The sequence below is a fragment of the Pelobates fuscus genome, chromosome 2 (genome assembly GCF_036172605.1).
Source record: "Pelobates fuscus isolate aPelFus1 chromosome 2, aPelFus1.pri, whole genome shotgun sequence".
In the NCBI taxonomy this organism is placed as follows: domain Eukaryota; kingdom Metazoa; phylum Chordata; class Amphibia; order Anura; family Pelobatidae; genus Pelobates; species Pelobates fuscus.
Window position 1 is genome coordinate 219,806,166 of NC_086318.1, and position 15,951 is coordinate 219,822,116.

General features: G+C 40.5%; 1 protein-coding gene across 1 annotated transcript in view; it reads right to left on the reverse strand.

The window, feature by feature from the left end:
- Window positions 1-15,951, reverse strand: part of THBS2 (thrombospondin 2) — a 105,407-nt gene that overhangs the window by 43,239 nt on the left and 46,217 nt on the right. The window contains exon 4 of the mRNA XM_063443191.1: window positions 14,393-14,477. Coding sequence (XP_063299261.1) covers window positions 14,393-14,477 — 85 coding nt within the window. The remainder of the gene's footprint in view (window positions 1-14,392; window positions 14,478-15,951) is intronic.

The window sequence follows — 15,951 nt, forward strand, 5'->3', positions numbered from 1 at the left end:
AACTGCCTCACTACCTACTATCCCTTTGCAAGTCCCTGATACCAGACACATCGGACCAGGAATGGCTGATGGACCGTGCCCACAGGCTACCGAAGCCGCAAAATCTGCGTCAAGATGTACCACGAGACGTGGTAGCGCGGTTCCACTATTACAAAACTAAAGACTCCCTTCTGCAAGCGGCGAGGAAACAAGCCACGTTGCCTGAACCGTATGCGGGCGTTCAGTTATTTGCAGACTTGTCGGCTATGACTATGAGCAGGCGGAGAGAGTTCATCAACGTAACAAAGACATTGCGGAACAACGACATTCCATATCGATGGGGGTACCCGACAAAGCTACTTGTCTGGAGGAATGCCAAGACACACACTCTCAACGAACCAGAGGTGGGAATGCGCTTACTAAAGGAATGGGGCCTGTTCCCGCTACCACCGCCACCACAGGACGCTTCGAATACAACATCTCCGAGAAGGCCGCAGGCGGAATGGCAGATGGCGTGCTCACCACGTGGAAAGCATTAAGACTTTGGGTCCTGTTCCGGCAGAACCATGCCGTCACCCCACGGCAAATACTGAACATTTAAAGGACTCTCTGGCCCATGGCTAATCCTCTGATATCTGACGTGCTAACGTAACTGGTTGTGAGTATTTGTGTAATGTACCGTGTTAATGACTGCACAATACCTGTTATACCCTAGTACCGAGACAGCGGGACTAAATAGTGCGGGGCTAACTCAACTCGCACCACCCGTGAGGGTGAGGTTCGGGGCAGATACATAATGATAGGAGCCTCGCAGCTCCCTCATGGGATGCAGCACGAGGAGGGTACAAGGTAGCCACACATTAGCGACAAAACGTTAAAATGCCACGTGTCAGTGCAAGGCCCGGAGAAAGGAGGGACGGGAGTATGAGACTCTCTATAGATATTCATAGGGCATATGTTTGAAACCTCAGAATGTTAGGGGTAATACAAGTTTATGAGGAATTAGGCTGTTCGCACTCGGCCGTACTCTCTGGGTACGACCCCAGGATGAGAAGTGTGAGGGGGAAAGTTTGCCCGCTCGCACCTCACCCACGTAGAGCGCCAGTTTTCTCGAAGGCGCTTTGTATATACTTTGGTTTCCCCTTTCCCCTTACCACACCCCTGTTTACTCTCTACCCCACCCCTTCTCCTTGCCCTGGAATGGTCTTTTACCAAAGGTCGCAAGACGTGAATGTTACCCCAATACCCTGGTATAGCATAACTTCCCACCAGGATCATGGATGATTCTCTCACTATATTAACACTAAATGTTAAAGGCCTTAACAGCCCCCATAAAAGGAGATTGGTGGTACAAGAAATGTCCAAATCCAAGGCGGCAGTCGTGAGTTTACAAGAGACGCACTTTTGTATCACCAAACCTCCGCAACTCAACATCAAATCATACCCCCAAGGTTACCACGCTATGTCCGCGACTAAAGCCAAAGGTGTTGCCATATATTTTCACAGAGACTGGGCCTTCACACCGACCAAACAGTATGCTAGCAAGGATGGGAGATTATTGATCCTAGTGGGCTCCCTGAACGGGTTATCGGTGACTATAGCCTCAATTTACGCGCCCAACGACAGACAAAAATCCTTCCTTAACAAGGTATTTAGAAAGATTGACGAGATCAAAGTAGGTCACACGATCATAAGCGGGGACTTTAACTGTGCCCCGGACCCAGAGGTAGACATTAGAAGAGAAGGGGACAAAAGTCCGCAACAACACTCGATTTCGCTAGGCCTGCACCTTAGGGATTTGATGCATAAACATGACTTTTATGACACCTGGAGAAACCTAAATCCAAGTGGGAGGGATTACACATTTTATTCAACGGTTCATAGAACCAACACGAGAATAGATCTATGCTTACTTGATATTAAAACCCTGCCCTTTGCCACGAGAGCGAACATAGGAACGATCACGTGGTCCGACCATGCCCCACTTGTCATAACAATGCGCATTCCATATCCTGCTAGGGGTAGGGGTACATGGCGCCTAAATGATAGCCTTCTGGACACCCCAGAGCACCTCCGAAGAATAAGGGCCCGGGTAGAGGACTTTTTTGCTGACCATACACACTGCTCGTCGTCTGCTACCACACAATGGCTAGCCCATAAGGCGGTCATGAGGGGTGAACTAATCCAATTAGGGGCTAGAACAAAACGATCCCACAACACGGCTCTGCATAACGCTGAGCAAAAATTGGCCAAAGCAGAACACGCTAATAAAACAAAACCCACGCTAGCAACGCACACACAGCTGATGACATGCCGCGCAACACTCCACAGCCTCCATCTCGCAACCACAGAGAAGCACTTGAGGTCTTTAAAACAATCGTACTACATCTCGGGTAACAAAGCTGGGAAACTATTGGCCAATAAAGTGAAACAAACCAAACTACAATCCAAAATCCCGTACATAACCTCTGCTACAGGAGACAAACTCTATAACCCTCAGGACATAGTGAACGAACTAGCAAAATACTATGCATCACTCTACCAACTAGACAAGGACTCAGCCACACACCAACCGACAGAGGACGAGATAGGCCATTTCCTAGACAAAGCTCCCCTAGATAGCCTGACACAAACACATTGCGAACAACTGGAGAGCCCCTTCACGGAGGATGAAGTGGAGTTAGCAATTAAGTCCCTGCCTAAACACAAGGCCCCAGGACCGGATGGGATGTCAAATTATTACTATATCAAACTAGCCAAACAGGTAATCACACCCCTCACCAAAATGTTTAACCACATAAAATCAACAGGAATCATGCCGCCAGAAATGTTAGAAGCACATATAGTGACACTACCCAAACCCAATAAACCCCCCACACAATGCGCCAACTTGCGCCCAATCTCACTACTGAATGCTGACACTAAACTGTATGCCAAACTCATTGCCTCTAGACTCAAACCAATCCTCCCAGTTCTCGTTTCAGAGGAGCAGGCAGGATTTGTTCAAGGCCGACAAGTCGGCGACAATACTAGACATTTCCTGAACTTGATAGACTGGGCAAGCACCTCACACCAGGCAGGTATTTTACTAGCACTTGATGCCGAGAAGGCTTTCGACCGACTGCACTGGGGATATATGCTACTTACTTTAACCAAAATGGGGTTTCCTCCGGCATTCAGGTCTAGCATAATGGCGCTGTATCAAAATCCTTCGGCTAAGGTGTTTAGCACAGGATTTATCTCTGAGAGGCTGGCCATACGTAACGGCACCAGACAGGGCTGCCCTCTCTCCCCCCTAATCTTCATTTTATGCTTAGAACCTCTGATTAGGATAGTGAAACAAGACCCTGCCATACAAGGGCTGAGTACACCAGGGGGCACCAAAAAACTAGCTCTGTTTGCCGATGATATACTGTTGTTTATCACAAAACCAGAGTCCTCCTTGCCTTCACTCATGGAAACGTTGGCAGGTTATGGGAAAGTCTCATATTACAAGAACAATGTCACTAAAACGCAGGCCTTGCCAATTAACCTGTCGAAAACTGTGTTGGGGAACGTAAAACCGCAAAATCCCTTTGACTGGCGCACAAACTCCCTACAATACCTAGGTGTCAAACTGACCAAAACCCTCCAGACTGTGACCAAAGAGAATCACTATCCCACAATAAACAAAATTAAGAACACCCTTGAAAAATGGGAAGGCTTAAATACATCCTGGCTAGGCCGTATCAATCTTGTCAAAATGATGACACTGCCACACATTCTATATCTTTTTAGGACCTTGCCCATATCACTTCCGAACTCACTGATTAAACTATTCCAAAGTACAGTAAACGCACACATTTGGAAAAGAAAGCCCCCAAGAGTAGCTAAAGGGTACCTGGGACTCCCTTACGCTAGGGGCGGACTAGGTATGCCTGACATCAATGCATACTACAAAGCATCCTTCTTAGCGCAGGGAATAAGACTTCTCCGAAACCACAACCCCTCACATAACCCACTTTGGCTGTCATTGGAGAATGCATGCCTTGACACGCACGACACTGCCCATTATCTGTGGACAAATGCCGTACCCCAAACATCTACAGGCCCGCACATACGCTGCTCGGTAACCATGCTCAAGGCGTGGAAAGCCTGGAGCCCGATGATGCTAGACCCGACGAAACTCTTTAGGAAAGCACCAATCACAGCACTAACAGCCTGTTCCCCGGGCCTACAGATAGGTAAATGGCTAAGCAAAGGAGCGGTACTGGTAGAGGACTTAATGTCTGGCGATGAAATAAAACACTTTGCTGACTTACAAAACGAGCTAGGCTTAGACTCTAAAGACCTTTTTATGTACTTAAGAATTAAGAATATCATGCTTACCCGTAACAAGCAAACAGCCACTAGCAAATACTCACCAACACTCCAGCCGAACCACCTATCCCTAAACAAGCTAGCGAAACCGCTTTCCGTATGTTATAATGCAATCATAGCAGGTAACGCACCAGAAAAATTACCTTACATGACTAAATGGGAAAAAGACCTAGGTAGCCAAATCTCCCCAGAAGAGTGGCAGTCTGCTATGCTGCAAACTAAACAGGCATCGAACAGTCTTTCGCTGTGGGAGGCATACAGCAAGATAACTATGAGGTGGTATTTAGTGCCACAAAGACTGGCGACTATGTACGCAGGTGCTGTGAACCTATGCTGGAGGTGTGAGTCGGACACTGGTACCTTGCTCCACATATTTTGGTTATGCCCCCTTTTAAACAACTTCTGGACACAGGTCCAATCCCTGATTTCACACAGGACTAACACAAGCATCCCCCTACAACCAGATAAATACCTATTGCACGTTATACCAAATATGGACACACACCCCCACAAAAAAGTAATTCTAAATATCTTGACGGTGGCCAAGGTAGCTCTGGCAGGCAACTGGAAGAGCAAGCAGGCTCCCCAAATAGAAACTATTATCGCCAAAATGAACACAATTAGTGCATATGAGAAGATGGCTAGTAAGATGAGAGGCTGCTTAGACAAATATACCCGGGAATGGGAATGTTGGCTATAAAGTTGGGAAGACAAGTAAAGGCAAACGGTAGACATGGTAAATAAAGGTTTAGAGACAGAAACGCCAGGCTGATGTGCCGCTAATGTTAGTGGTAATTGAAATGAACCCAGGGCACCCCCCCTTTCCCCATCCCTTTCTCTTCTGTACCCCATCCCTTTCCCAGTTAGAAAATTCTGTTAAGCAATGTCAATATGATACGCATCACATTTACTGCCACCTAACAATGCATTGCGTTCTGGACATGCACAATAGATGACCCGAAAACATCTCTAAGTACTGTATGCGCAGATGTATAGTAATGTACTGTGAATTACTTATCGTGTTATGTGATGTAAAACTTTGCTCAATAAAAACGATAAATGAGAAAAAAAATTACCAATTGTAAAACACTATATATATATTTTTTTCTTGTTTTGTTTACATTTTTGTATATTTTGGATTTGTTCTGTCTCTGTAATATTATCTCTATGACAACTAACCTCACAAATTGAAAATGTTTTGTAATGAAATAATATATTTATCGGGGTGTACCCATTAAATGAGCACAGCAGTTTAGAACATTTTAAATATTCATACCAATTCCTATGACATAATACAAAAATTGGATACACAGAGCAAAAGTAATCTTAGCATAGACCAGGACTTTGAAAGACAAGAGATTTCATTGTCAGTAGTGGTTGTAAGAATTTTCCAAATCACTGGGTTACCATAGTAATAGAATAAAAATATTTATGTGTCTTGATTTTGTAGAATCATTTGGGTGACAGGCATCAATTACTACAAAATCTGTCAAAACAATGGTTTTGGCCTGGGCTATTAAAGTTCAGCATGAAACCAATGTAGGCACTGATGAACTTAAACTGAACTCGTCATAGAATCCTGCTGTTATGCTCAGAAATCACATATAAAATAAATGGTTTATGCCTTTATATAAATGAGCCTTGTTTGATTTTATTCTATCTGTATGTTCTTTAATGATCTTCTGAAGCACAGGCAGTGACTTGTCATCGACCAAAACAATGCAGTTATTAGGGCCATATGTGTCCTTCATTCGTACAAAAGTTAATTAAAACAATCGCTAAATTTAACTGTAGATTATGGTAACTTGAGTGCAGGTTATTTTAAGATTAGTAACACTGGTGCTTGGTGATCTAGTTTAACCAGGTGAAAAAAAAACAGAAAACAGAAAACTAAGCAGAGTGACCTTTCCAGGACTTTTAGGAATATCCGATGCATATATAAAACAAAACATATAGCAGATTTATAGAGGGGAAAAAGTGGTTGTGAATCTTGAATATACATTGTAGTGGAGACTATATTTTGTGATAAACCCACTTGGAAAATATGAATGTAAAATAAAACAAAATAGTATGCCTGTGGGATATGGCTAGCTAATGTATAAGTGGTAACTTACAGTTAACAGCAAAATTTGATTTGCCCAATTTTAGCAAGTCTTTGAAGAACAATGCCAAGTAGATTGCAAGCATTTCAGAAACTCCATTCGTTCCTTGATCACAGCTATAAGTGGTTACTCCTCGGAAATGCTGCACATATGGAGTTTTACCCATTTTCTGCTGTAAGTATCACTGCTGTATCATTAGCTAGCCAAGAAACAAGGGTTCTTGGCTGGTTAATGTCAATTCTGTGCATATTTCTGTGCACAGATGCTCATTCATTTACTGAAAGCAGTATCCCCAAAACCAGGGAGCAAAGCTTGGGTACTACTACCATCATAATCACTACAGCGGGCTATTGTGGTTATGATGCTTGGAGTAATCCATTAACCTCAACTTGCAGATACCATTACTATTTATTTCTAGACTCAACTCCCAAATGTGGTCCATCTCTATTATGCTCGGCTGGACTACAGTATGTTAAACATAAAACTTCAGCATCTAGCACTACTATGGTGGTAATCTCTATTTCAGGATGTGGGGTGCTACTGCCAGTGAAATCCTATTGGGGTTACATATAAATGTATTATTTTATATTTTGAAAATTGATCTGCAATTTTTCAAAGGCTTTAAAGTCTCTCAATTAAAAGCAAAAATCCAACATCAACTTAAAGGGGATTCAAACCAGTATACATTGGGAGGTCAACAAAGGGCATGTATGCCAACTATCCTTTATTTGACAGAAAATGTAAGCTTTTTGGAATTCTCTCCAATTGTGAAAGTGTTCCTGATCTACATTTTAAAATCTAAATTTTTTTGCTGCCTGTTCACTGCCTATGGTAGGCTCACTTTTAGAAGGGAATGTTGGAGTTGGAGTATTCCATTGTTGATTCCTTCATGACTTTTGTTGGAGAAATAAATAATGAGCAGCAGTGCAGCAATGACAAACATCATATTGTGATATTGACACCCCTTACAATGCCCTGCTCAGACTGTTCTTGAAAGTGAAAGCCCGGTAGGAAAGATTGTGCCTCCAGGTGCCACTAATAGCTGAATAAGAAGGAATTACGATCAATAGGGAAGGTGTTTAAGATGGAGGGGAGTGTAAGAACACTAATAATTATAATTTATTAATGAAGAAGAAGGGTAGGGTAAGTAGAGGAAGAGGGGGGAGATTTTTAAAGTGGCTGTTTAAGCAACATACCCACTAAATGCTGATGTGTTATAAGGCTGCAGACATCATCCCCCTAGTTCTTGATCAAACTGTTTTGTGCTATTTAATTAAAACTGGTTGGCTAGAAATACATCTGTGGCTTGACCCTTGCTAGCAAATTTGCTAATGGAGAAGTGGAACGTCCCATTTTCATTAATTGACTGGAGATATCACCTGACACTAAACAACAAAAACACACTTAAAAAAAAAATTTAAATTCATTATGCCTTTGACATTAATATGGAGATCAGATGAGATGCTTATTCAGTCAATGACATTGAAATATGGATGAAATGTATACTACGTTTGAGAAAGTGGAACAGTGCCACAGTGAGTAACATCACAAGTACACTCTCATATTTGCACACATGTGTAACCCATAAAAACATCACCCTGCATTCCATGCATTCTCACATAGTTGCAGTACACTGATATATACATATGCCTTCATATTTGCTGGCACAATGATCACTCCTACATTCTAACATTCTGACATAACACAGACATTCACAATAACACTATAAACAACAACAACCTTTTTTTTATATTTTGAGTGAATTTGGGAAAGATGAGTTTCCAAACTTATTTTTTTAAGACTTGACCCATGGTTTCCAAATTAATATTTATTGCAGACCTGTGTAATATACCATTGCCATAGTCATAGTCAAGCCTGAATTATGCTTCTTAGAAACACATTTCGTCTGCTCCTGTAAAAATCCTAAAAAGCTTATGCATCATAATTCACTCTAGTGTGTAATGATAACAACAGATTACATATCCCTGTAGTCTTATGTGCTCCAAGAGCCTAACATATGGATTTTGCTTCTTACATGTTTATTGATAAAACCCTTGGGATTCAATGAGAACAAGTTCAAGACGTTCCTTTAAAGACCAAATATTTTTTATATGACATACATTATTAAAAACAAACTTCTGTTTTTGCCAACCACAGGATCCAAACATTGTATAGAGCTTATTTGTAAAAGGCCTATACTATTAAATACACGTTTCTATGAACATTGTTTTTATTGTTATAGTTATAAGAGGTTATTGTTTTATTCTAAATGGGTAAATATTATATTTTAACTTCAATTGTGCCAGATACTGATGAATATTTAAGAGAAGGTTAGTGAAACACAAACACCAAACATAAAATCCCTAAAGTGGAGCGCTGGAAAATACTTACCCCTAGTCTTAGGGGTATCACACAATTCAGAGTAGAGGTCGAAGTATGCAAAGAAAAAAGGGGGGAGGGGAGAGAAAAACATCCAATGGTGGAGTATATCATTTTCTGTGACAATAAAATGATAAAATGTAAAATATATTAAAAAATAATGATAAAAAGTGATTAATAATATATTTATAAAAAAAAATGGCATTACTCAAAATCACTATTTAATCCGAAGGGGAGATGAGAGTTGAGATTAAAAATCCATCTCATTTCTGTTTTCCCCATTACAGTAATGAGGTCCTCTCCTCCAGTTAGTTGCAACTTTCTGACATCCCTAAGAATGTGAGTTGAGTTGGATCCATCCTATGTTTAATCTTAAAATGGTACGAGAGACTCTGTTTCTCAAATCCTAATTTGATATTTCTGACATGTTCCTGGATTCTTACATGTAACGCCCGTGTGGTCCTTCCTACATATAACAATCCGCACGTACAAATTATTATATAAATTACTTTTTTTGAGTGACAAGTAATTATTTAACTGTTTGATTGGAAATTTTTCTCTCTCATTTTTAGGATGTATAAATCCCTAAAATGTCTCTTTGTTTTTCGTATGGGTGCATGCTCCGCAGTTGCCACAGCCATAGATCCGCCTTCTTCATTAAACAGATTTTTAGGGACTGTTTTTTTCTGTAGATGGCTGTGGACTAACTTGCTCTTTAAATTTGGTTCTCCCCTATACATTATCTTTAGTTTCTCAGGGAGTATGGAGTTTAACCCATTAAGGACCAAACTTCTGGAATAAAAGGGAATCATAACATGTCACACATGTCATGTGTCCTTAAGGGGTTAATAATGAGTCTTTTGTTAATATTGGCCAATATTTATTAAGAATTTTTTGGACAATTAGGATTTGAGAAACACAGTCTCTCGTACCATTTTAAGATTAAACATAGGATGGATCCAACTCAACTCACATTCTTAGGGATACAGAAAGTTGCAACTAACTGGAGAGGAGAGGACCTCATTACTGTAATGGGGAAAACAGAAATGAGATGGATTTTTAATCTCAATTCTCTTCCCCCCTTCGGATTAAATAGTGATTTTGAGTTATGCCATTTTTTTTATAAATATATTATTAATCACTTTTTATCATTATTTTTTAATATATTTTACATTTTATCATTTTATTGTCACATAATTTTTTATTTTTTTTGTGTGTTTTTTAGTTATTAATTTTATTCAAGAGATCAAGTTTGATATTTTATCTTTTTCTAGCAATCTTTCCATTGCAACTTACCTAATCTATTAGTAAGAAATATACCTCAATGTAGGTCTTTTTACAATACCTGAGACTATAAAGAAGTATGGCACTTTACATTTTAAGAGGGTAATATATACCTCTGTTCACTAATTTATTTAATGTATGACAATTCCTTATGATCTAGAATACAGAACTGATTTCTTAATATATTTTTTTTCTCTCTGTTATCATTTCTATGTACATATGAACTCTTATGGACTTATGGGTATAAATACCCTCATGTATGAACAACGAAGACTGGCAAAATTAAAAGTGAATGCCAGTAAGGGATATGGCACACTGGAAGTGACGGATAGGCGTGTCGTCATTTCCAGAAACCGATGCGGTAGTTATGATCAGCTGTGAGAAAACACCTACAAATCCGACGGATTGAATTGGACTAAGAGGACAGGAAAGGATGAATCAGGAAGGTAGCCCGGGTTTAAAAGAAAGGAGGTAATGATGAGAAGATTAACTTCGATTGAAAAAGCCAGAGAAAGGGGCGAAACACGTCTCGAGGATAATCCCAGAAGATAGGACAGTGATTTTATTGTTTTGTAATTTACCTTGTGTTATTACTTTTTAATTTTGAATAAATTGATCAGCTGGATCTTCTTTTAGTCCAGAATTTGCTGCTTTCTACACTTACCTCCAAAGAAGGTGTACCCCCCTGAGTGGGTAACAAGCCATCCAAACCAGAACCAGGTACATCATATTGGCTCTAGATAAGGTGAGCAGTATACCACCTGGTGTCTGTATTTTATATTTGTCCAGATTTATTTTGAACATACTCAGGGCCGGCCTTAGGGGTGTGCGAGCTGTGCGGCCGCACAGGGCGCCATGGAGCAGGGGGCGCCGTGCGGCCGCACAGCTGGAGCTTACCGTGTGATGGGGGCGGAGCTAAAAGCGCCGGAAAACTGCTGCAGGGGAAGCAGGAAAGAGTCCCTGCTTCCCCACCAAACAGTCTCCAGGAGCTGCACTGCATCCACAATGAACTCCACAGGTAACTGTGTGATTGTCAGTGTGAGTGTGACTCTATGCCTGTGTGTGTGTCTGTGTGTATTTTTCTCTGCCTCTGTGTGTGTGTCTGTGTGTATTACTGTATGACTGTTTGTGTGTCTGTGTGTATGACTGTCTGCCTCTGTGTGTGTGTCTGTGTGTATGACTGTGTGTGTGTCTGTGTGTATGACTGTCTGCCTCTGTGTGTATGACTGTCTGCCTGTGTGTATGACTGTCTGCCTGTGTGTGTCTGTGTGTGTGTGACTGTCTGCCTGTGTGTGTGTCTGTGTGTGTGTGTATGACTGTCTGCCTCTGTGTGTGTGTGTGTGTGTGTGTGTATGACTGTCTGCCTTGTTGTGTGTCTATGTGTATGACTGTCTGCCTCTGTGTGTATGAATGTGTGTGTGTCTATGTGTATGACTGTCTGCCTCTGTGTGTATGACTGTCTGCCTGTGTGTGTCTGTGTGTATGACTGTCTGCCTGTGTGTGTATGAGTGTGTGACTTTCTGCCTGTGTGAGTCTGTGTGTGTGTGTGACTGTCTGCCTGTGTGTGTCTGTTTGTGTGTGTATGACTGTCTGTCTGTGTGTGTGTATGACTATCTGCTTGTGTGTGCGTGACTGTCTGCCTCTGTGTGTGTGGATGTCTTCCTGTGTGTGTATGGCCGTCTGACTCTGTGTGTGTGTGTCACATACAACCAATACACGCATATCACACACTGTTAATACACCCATTACAAATATCACACACAGCCAACACATAGCATGCATATCACACACAGTCATCACACCTACTATCACATACACAGACAACACAAACATTACATCATATGACGGAGGGGGGGTGCTGCGAAGATTTTTCGCACAGGGCATCTAAATGCCTAAGGCCGGCCCTGAACATACTGCACCAGATAGATATCTTTGTCTCCACATATTCCTTAACAAGAATTGAAGGAAGAAGTTAAAGAGGGAAGGTGTCCCCTGTTGTACAACAAAGTGAATATGATTTGACCCAGTCCCTCTTTTGGCTCTCCACTTGTGAGTTGATCCCTATACATTTTTTATTACTAATATAATAGACTTGATATACTCCACCATTGGATTATTTTCTCTCCCCTTCCCCCTTTATTTCTCTTCATACTTCGACCTCTACTCTGAATTGTGTGATACCCCTTAGACTAGGGTAAGTATTTTCCAGCGCTCCACTGTAGGGATTTTATGTTAGGTGGTTTGTTTTTCACTAACCTTCTCTTAAACTCCCAGCTTTTGTATTACTTTGTATCAACTGGTGGATTAGAGAGATCCACTTATAAGTGTTGTAGCAGCTGCATGAATTATATACCTTTTATTACTTTTCAAGCGCCTACTTGTCACACAGATCACTCTGGATACTGATGAATATTTCCATTCTAAATTAAATCATGTATATTTCAGTTAGTTGAAATCAAGGAGTAGTTTATAAATTGTTAAAGTGTACCGGTCATGAAAATTCTACTGTCCCTTTATAAGGGATACATTTTATCTGTACATGTGCTAGCCAAATGGGTTTTCTTTGATCATCTGTGTCTTTATTTCTATGCCATCAGGTCCCCCCTCTTTATTTTAATAATGTATTTACTTTAACAATGACATTTGACTAGAGTGTTGGTAACAAATACACTTTAAAACAAGTGTAAAGGCAGGTACTACTCACTTCCCAATATAATCTATACTACTATACACAATATATTTCTTCATGACATTTATTTACTCACAACTTGTATTATATCTGAAGCACACACTATGTTAATTAATTTTCATGCTGTTCAACTTCTTAACAAGAGCTTTGTGAATTGAAAACTACAGCTATGTTTATGGATGTGAATGCAGAACATACACCTTTAAAAAAATAAATAAATAACATTTTAAGGTTTTGGATAGTGGTCAATGATATTAAGTTGAATGGTTCCATTGTTCCAATTGTAATTACATGCCTTCAAAGAAGAGGGATTGAAATGTTGTATCTCTAACCTGTATAGACAAGACTGACTATCTATATATTTCACCCTCTATCTGTCACTAGCATAATGATTTTAAACCTGATTATGTTACAGCTAGAATTAAAATATTCACATTTGGTTGAGCACAGACAATGCGAATAGCAAAGGGAGGATTGCTCCTTGACCTGCTAACAAGGTCCCCTAAAACTGCAACGCCCCTTTAGGGAATGTAGTCTCCACAATCTCTTACCCTGTGTTAAATCTACACTTACCCCTGCAATGGCACATTATACATTTAAATATATGATCTAGCCAGCTGGAAAGTAAGTATATTTCTCTGGTATTCAGGCTTCTGTAATTTCCTTTTTTAAATACATATATATCCCAGCAAACATCAGTATAAGTAATGTTGGTTACGTGTGACGCTTCCTAAAGTAACCTATATACTTCTCTCTCAGTCAACATTTTGTATCTCTGTTAGATTTTGAGTAACATTTTTTTCCAAAAGAAAATACCATAGTCCACGTGAATGTTTTATATGAATAAAACTTTTTTTTTTTAAAGTGACAAAAGGGGGATTTCCTCTGATTTTTTTTTTAGCTAATACACTGGTGGCATTCTGAACATATAACAAAAAAGATCATTTATAAAATGAAGAAGCTATAAAATAAATACCACATCTTTGCATTGGCATTTCCAAAATTCTTCAAATGAACATCGTTTTATTTTTTTAAGCAGAGATTTATGGGATATGTAGTTCAACATTCAGCAGCAGTTCTACTCATGAGAAATGAGTGCTTGCAAGAAGTATTTATTTTGGTATAGATGTTGCTGATGCAGCTTGTTTTCAATGGCATGCAACAATACAAATTAGACAACATTTCACAGACTATTCTAAACAGGAATAATTGATGATCATATGTAACTTCTATATTTAGGTTACTGTTTAATGGAATTTAACATATAAAAACAATTTTTCCATAATAATGACAACACTCTAAATTAGATGAGTGATCCGTATAACAATTATGAGTTATAAACTCATCATTCTTATACAGATCATTCATCTAATCAATCATATTTGAAAGGAGTAGTAGATTCTGACAAATAATAAAAATACAAGTTAAATTAACATGGTAATGATGTGCTACATTCCCTGGAGGTAGCTATTTAACAATTGCTACATGAAAAGTAAAGAGGTCACAGATCAGTCAAAGGAGAAAAAGCATTAGACAGGTAAATTGCTGGTATCGGATAACGGAAGACATGACTGCTTGGTATGCAAGTGAACATGTGTACCTGTGTGGCTTAGCTGACACCCTTTTTTCTTCAGAACATCTTCAATTGTTGTGTCAAAAATGAAATGAACATTTTGAATCAATCCCTACAAGAAATAATTAAAAGCAGATTATCATGATGACCTTGCACCGAAAAGTAACTATGTCATTCTGGAAAAAAGAATGCAAATTTAAAAAAATGAATGTTCTCTATGCATCAATCACTGAATACAAAACAACTACATATATCATATAAGCACCAAATTTATTTATTTTTTTGTTAATTTCTCATTGATTATTACCATAATTGAAAGGATGACATTAAACATTAAAGGATCACAATAGTGTCAGGAAAACAAGCCCGTTTCCCTGACACTATAGTCCCCTAAGGGTGCCCCCACCCTCAGGGTCCCCCTCTCGTGGCGCTGAAGGGGTTAAAACTTCTTCAGCGGTTTACCTTAATCCAACGCCAGGCTCCCTCGGCGCTGGTGACCTCTCCACCCCCGCCGACGCCAGCTCCTGAGTGGATCGGAATGCGCATGTGCGGCACATGCCACGCACGCATTCAAACAGTCCATAGAAAAGCATTTCTCAATGCGAATTTCGCTTCCAGCGTTGCAGATGCACCTCTTGCGGCTGTCAGGAAGACAGCCACTAGAGGTTGGATTAACCCTGCTATGTAAACATAGCAGTTTCTCTGAAACTGCTATGTTTATATGTGAAGGGTTAAAACCTGAGGGGCCTGGCACCCAGACCACTTCATTGAGCTGAAGTGATCTGGGTGACTATAGTGTCCCTTTAAAGGAACACTATAGGGTGAGGAATACTAACATGTATTCCTGACCCTATAGTGTTAAAACCACCATTTAGGTGGATTACCCCCCTTCTCCCTTAGCCCCCTAAAAAGTTAATAAAACCCACCTTATTTCCAGCGCCGTGCAGGTCTGCCAGTGCTGGCCCCGCCCTTGACCCACCTCCTTGGCTGACATCATTAGAATTGATGCTTTTAGCAAATCCAATGTTTTTGCATAGGAAAAGAATTAGATAGGCTAAGATCGACAAGGAGGCGGGACGGGGAAGGGCCAAACGCCGGCTTGGGCAATCAGCACTTCCTCATAGAGATGCATTGATTTAAAGCATCTATATGAGGAAAGTTCAGTGTCTCTAATGCAGAGCGTGGAGAGCACCTCCAGTGGCCAACTGAGGAGTGGCCAATGAAGATGTCATTAGGGGGCAATGTAAACACTGCCGTTTCTCTGAAAAAGACAGTTTTAATGCAAAAAGCCTGTCTGGAACTGACTATACTCACCAGAACAACTACATGCTGTGACTATAGTGTCCCTTTAATAAAGCATGTGCTGCATAAAGAGGAGATCCAGGACTCATATCTATGGTGGAATCTAGTTTAGCAAACCTTGTAATACCTGCTGTGAATTTTCATTGGATGGAAGGCAGGGCCATCTTTAATACTGATTGGACCCTGTGCAAGCATTTGCGTTGGCCCCCTGGACTCTGCCCCCCGCTCCCGTGCCACTCCCTGGCATGCAATCATGCCATCCACCCCAATGCAGTGGCGGAACT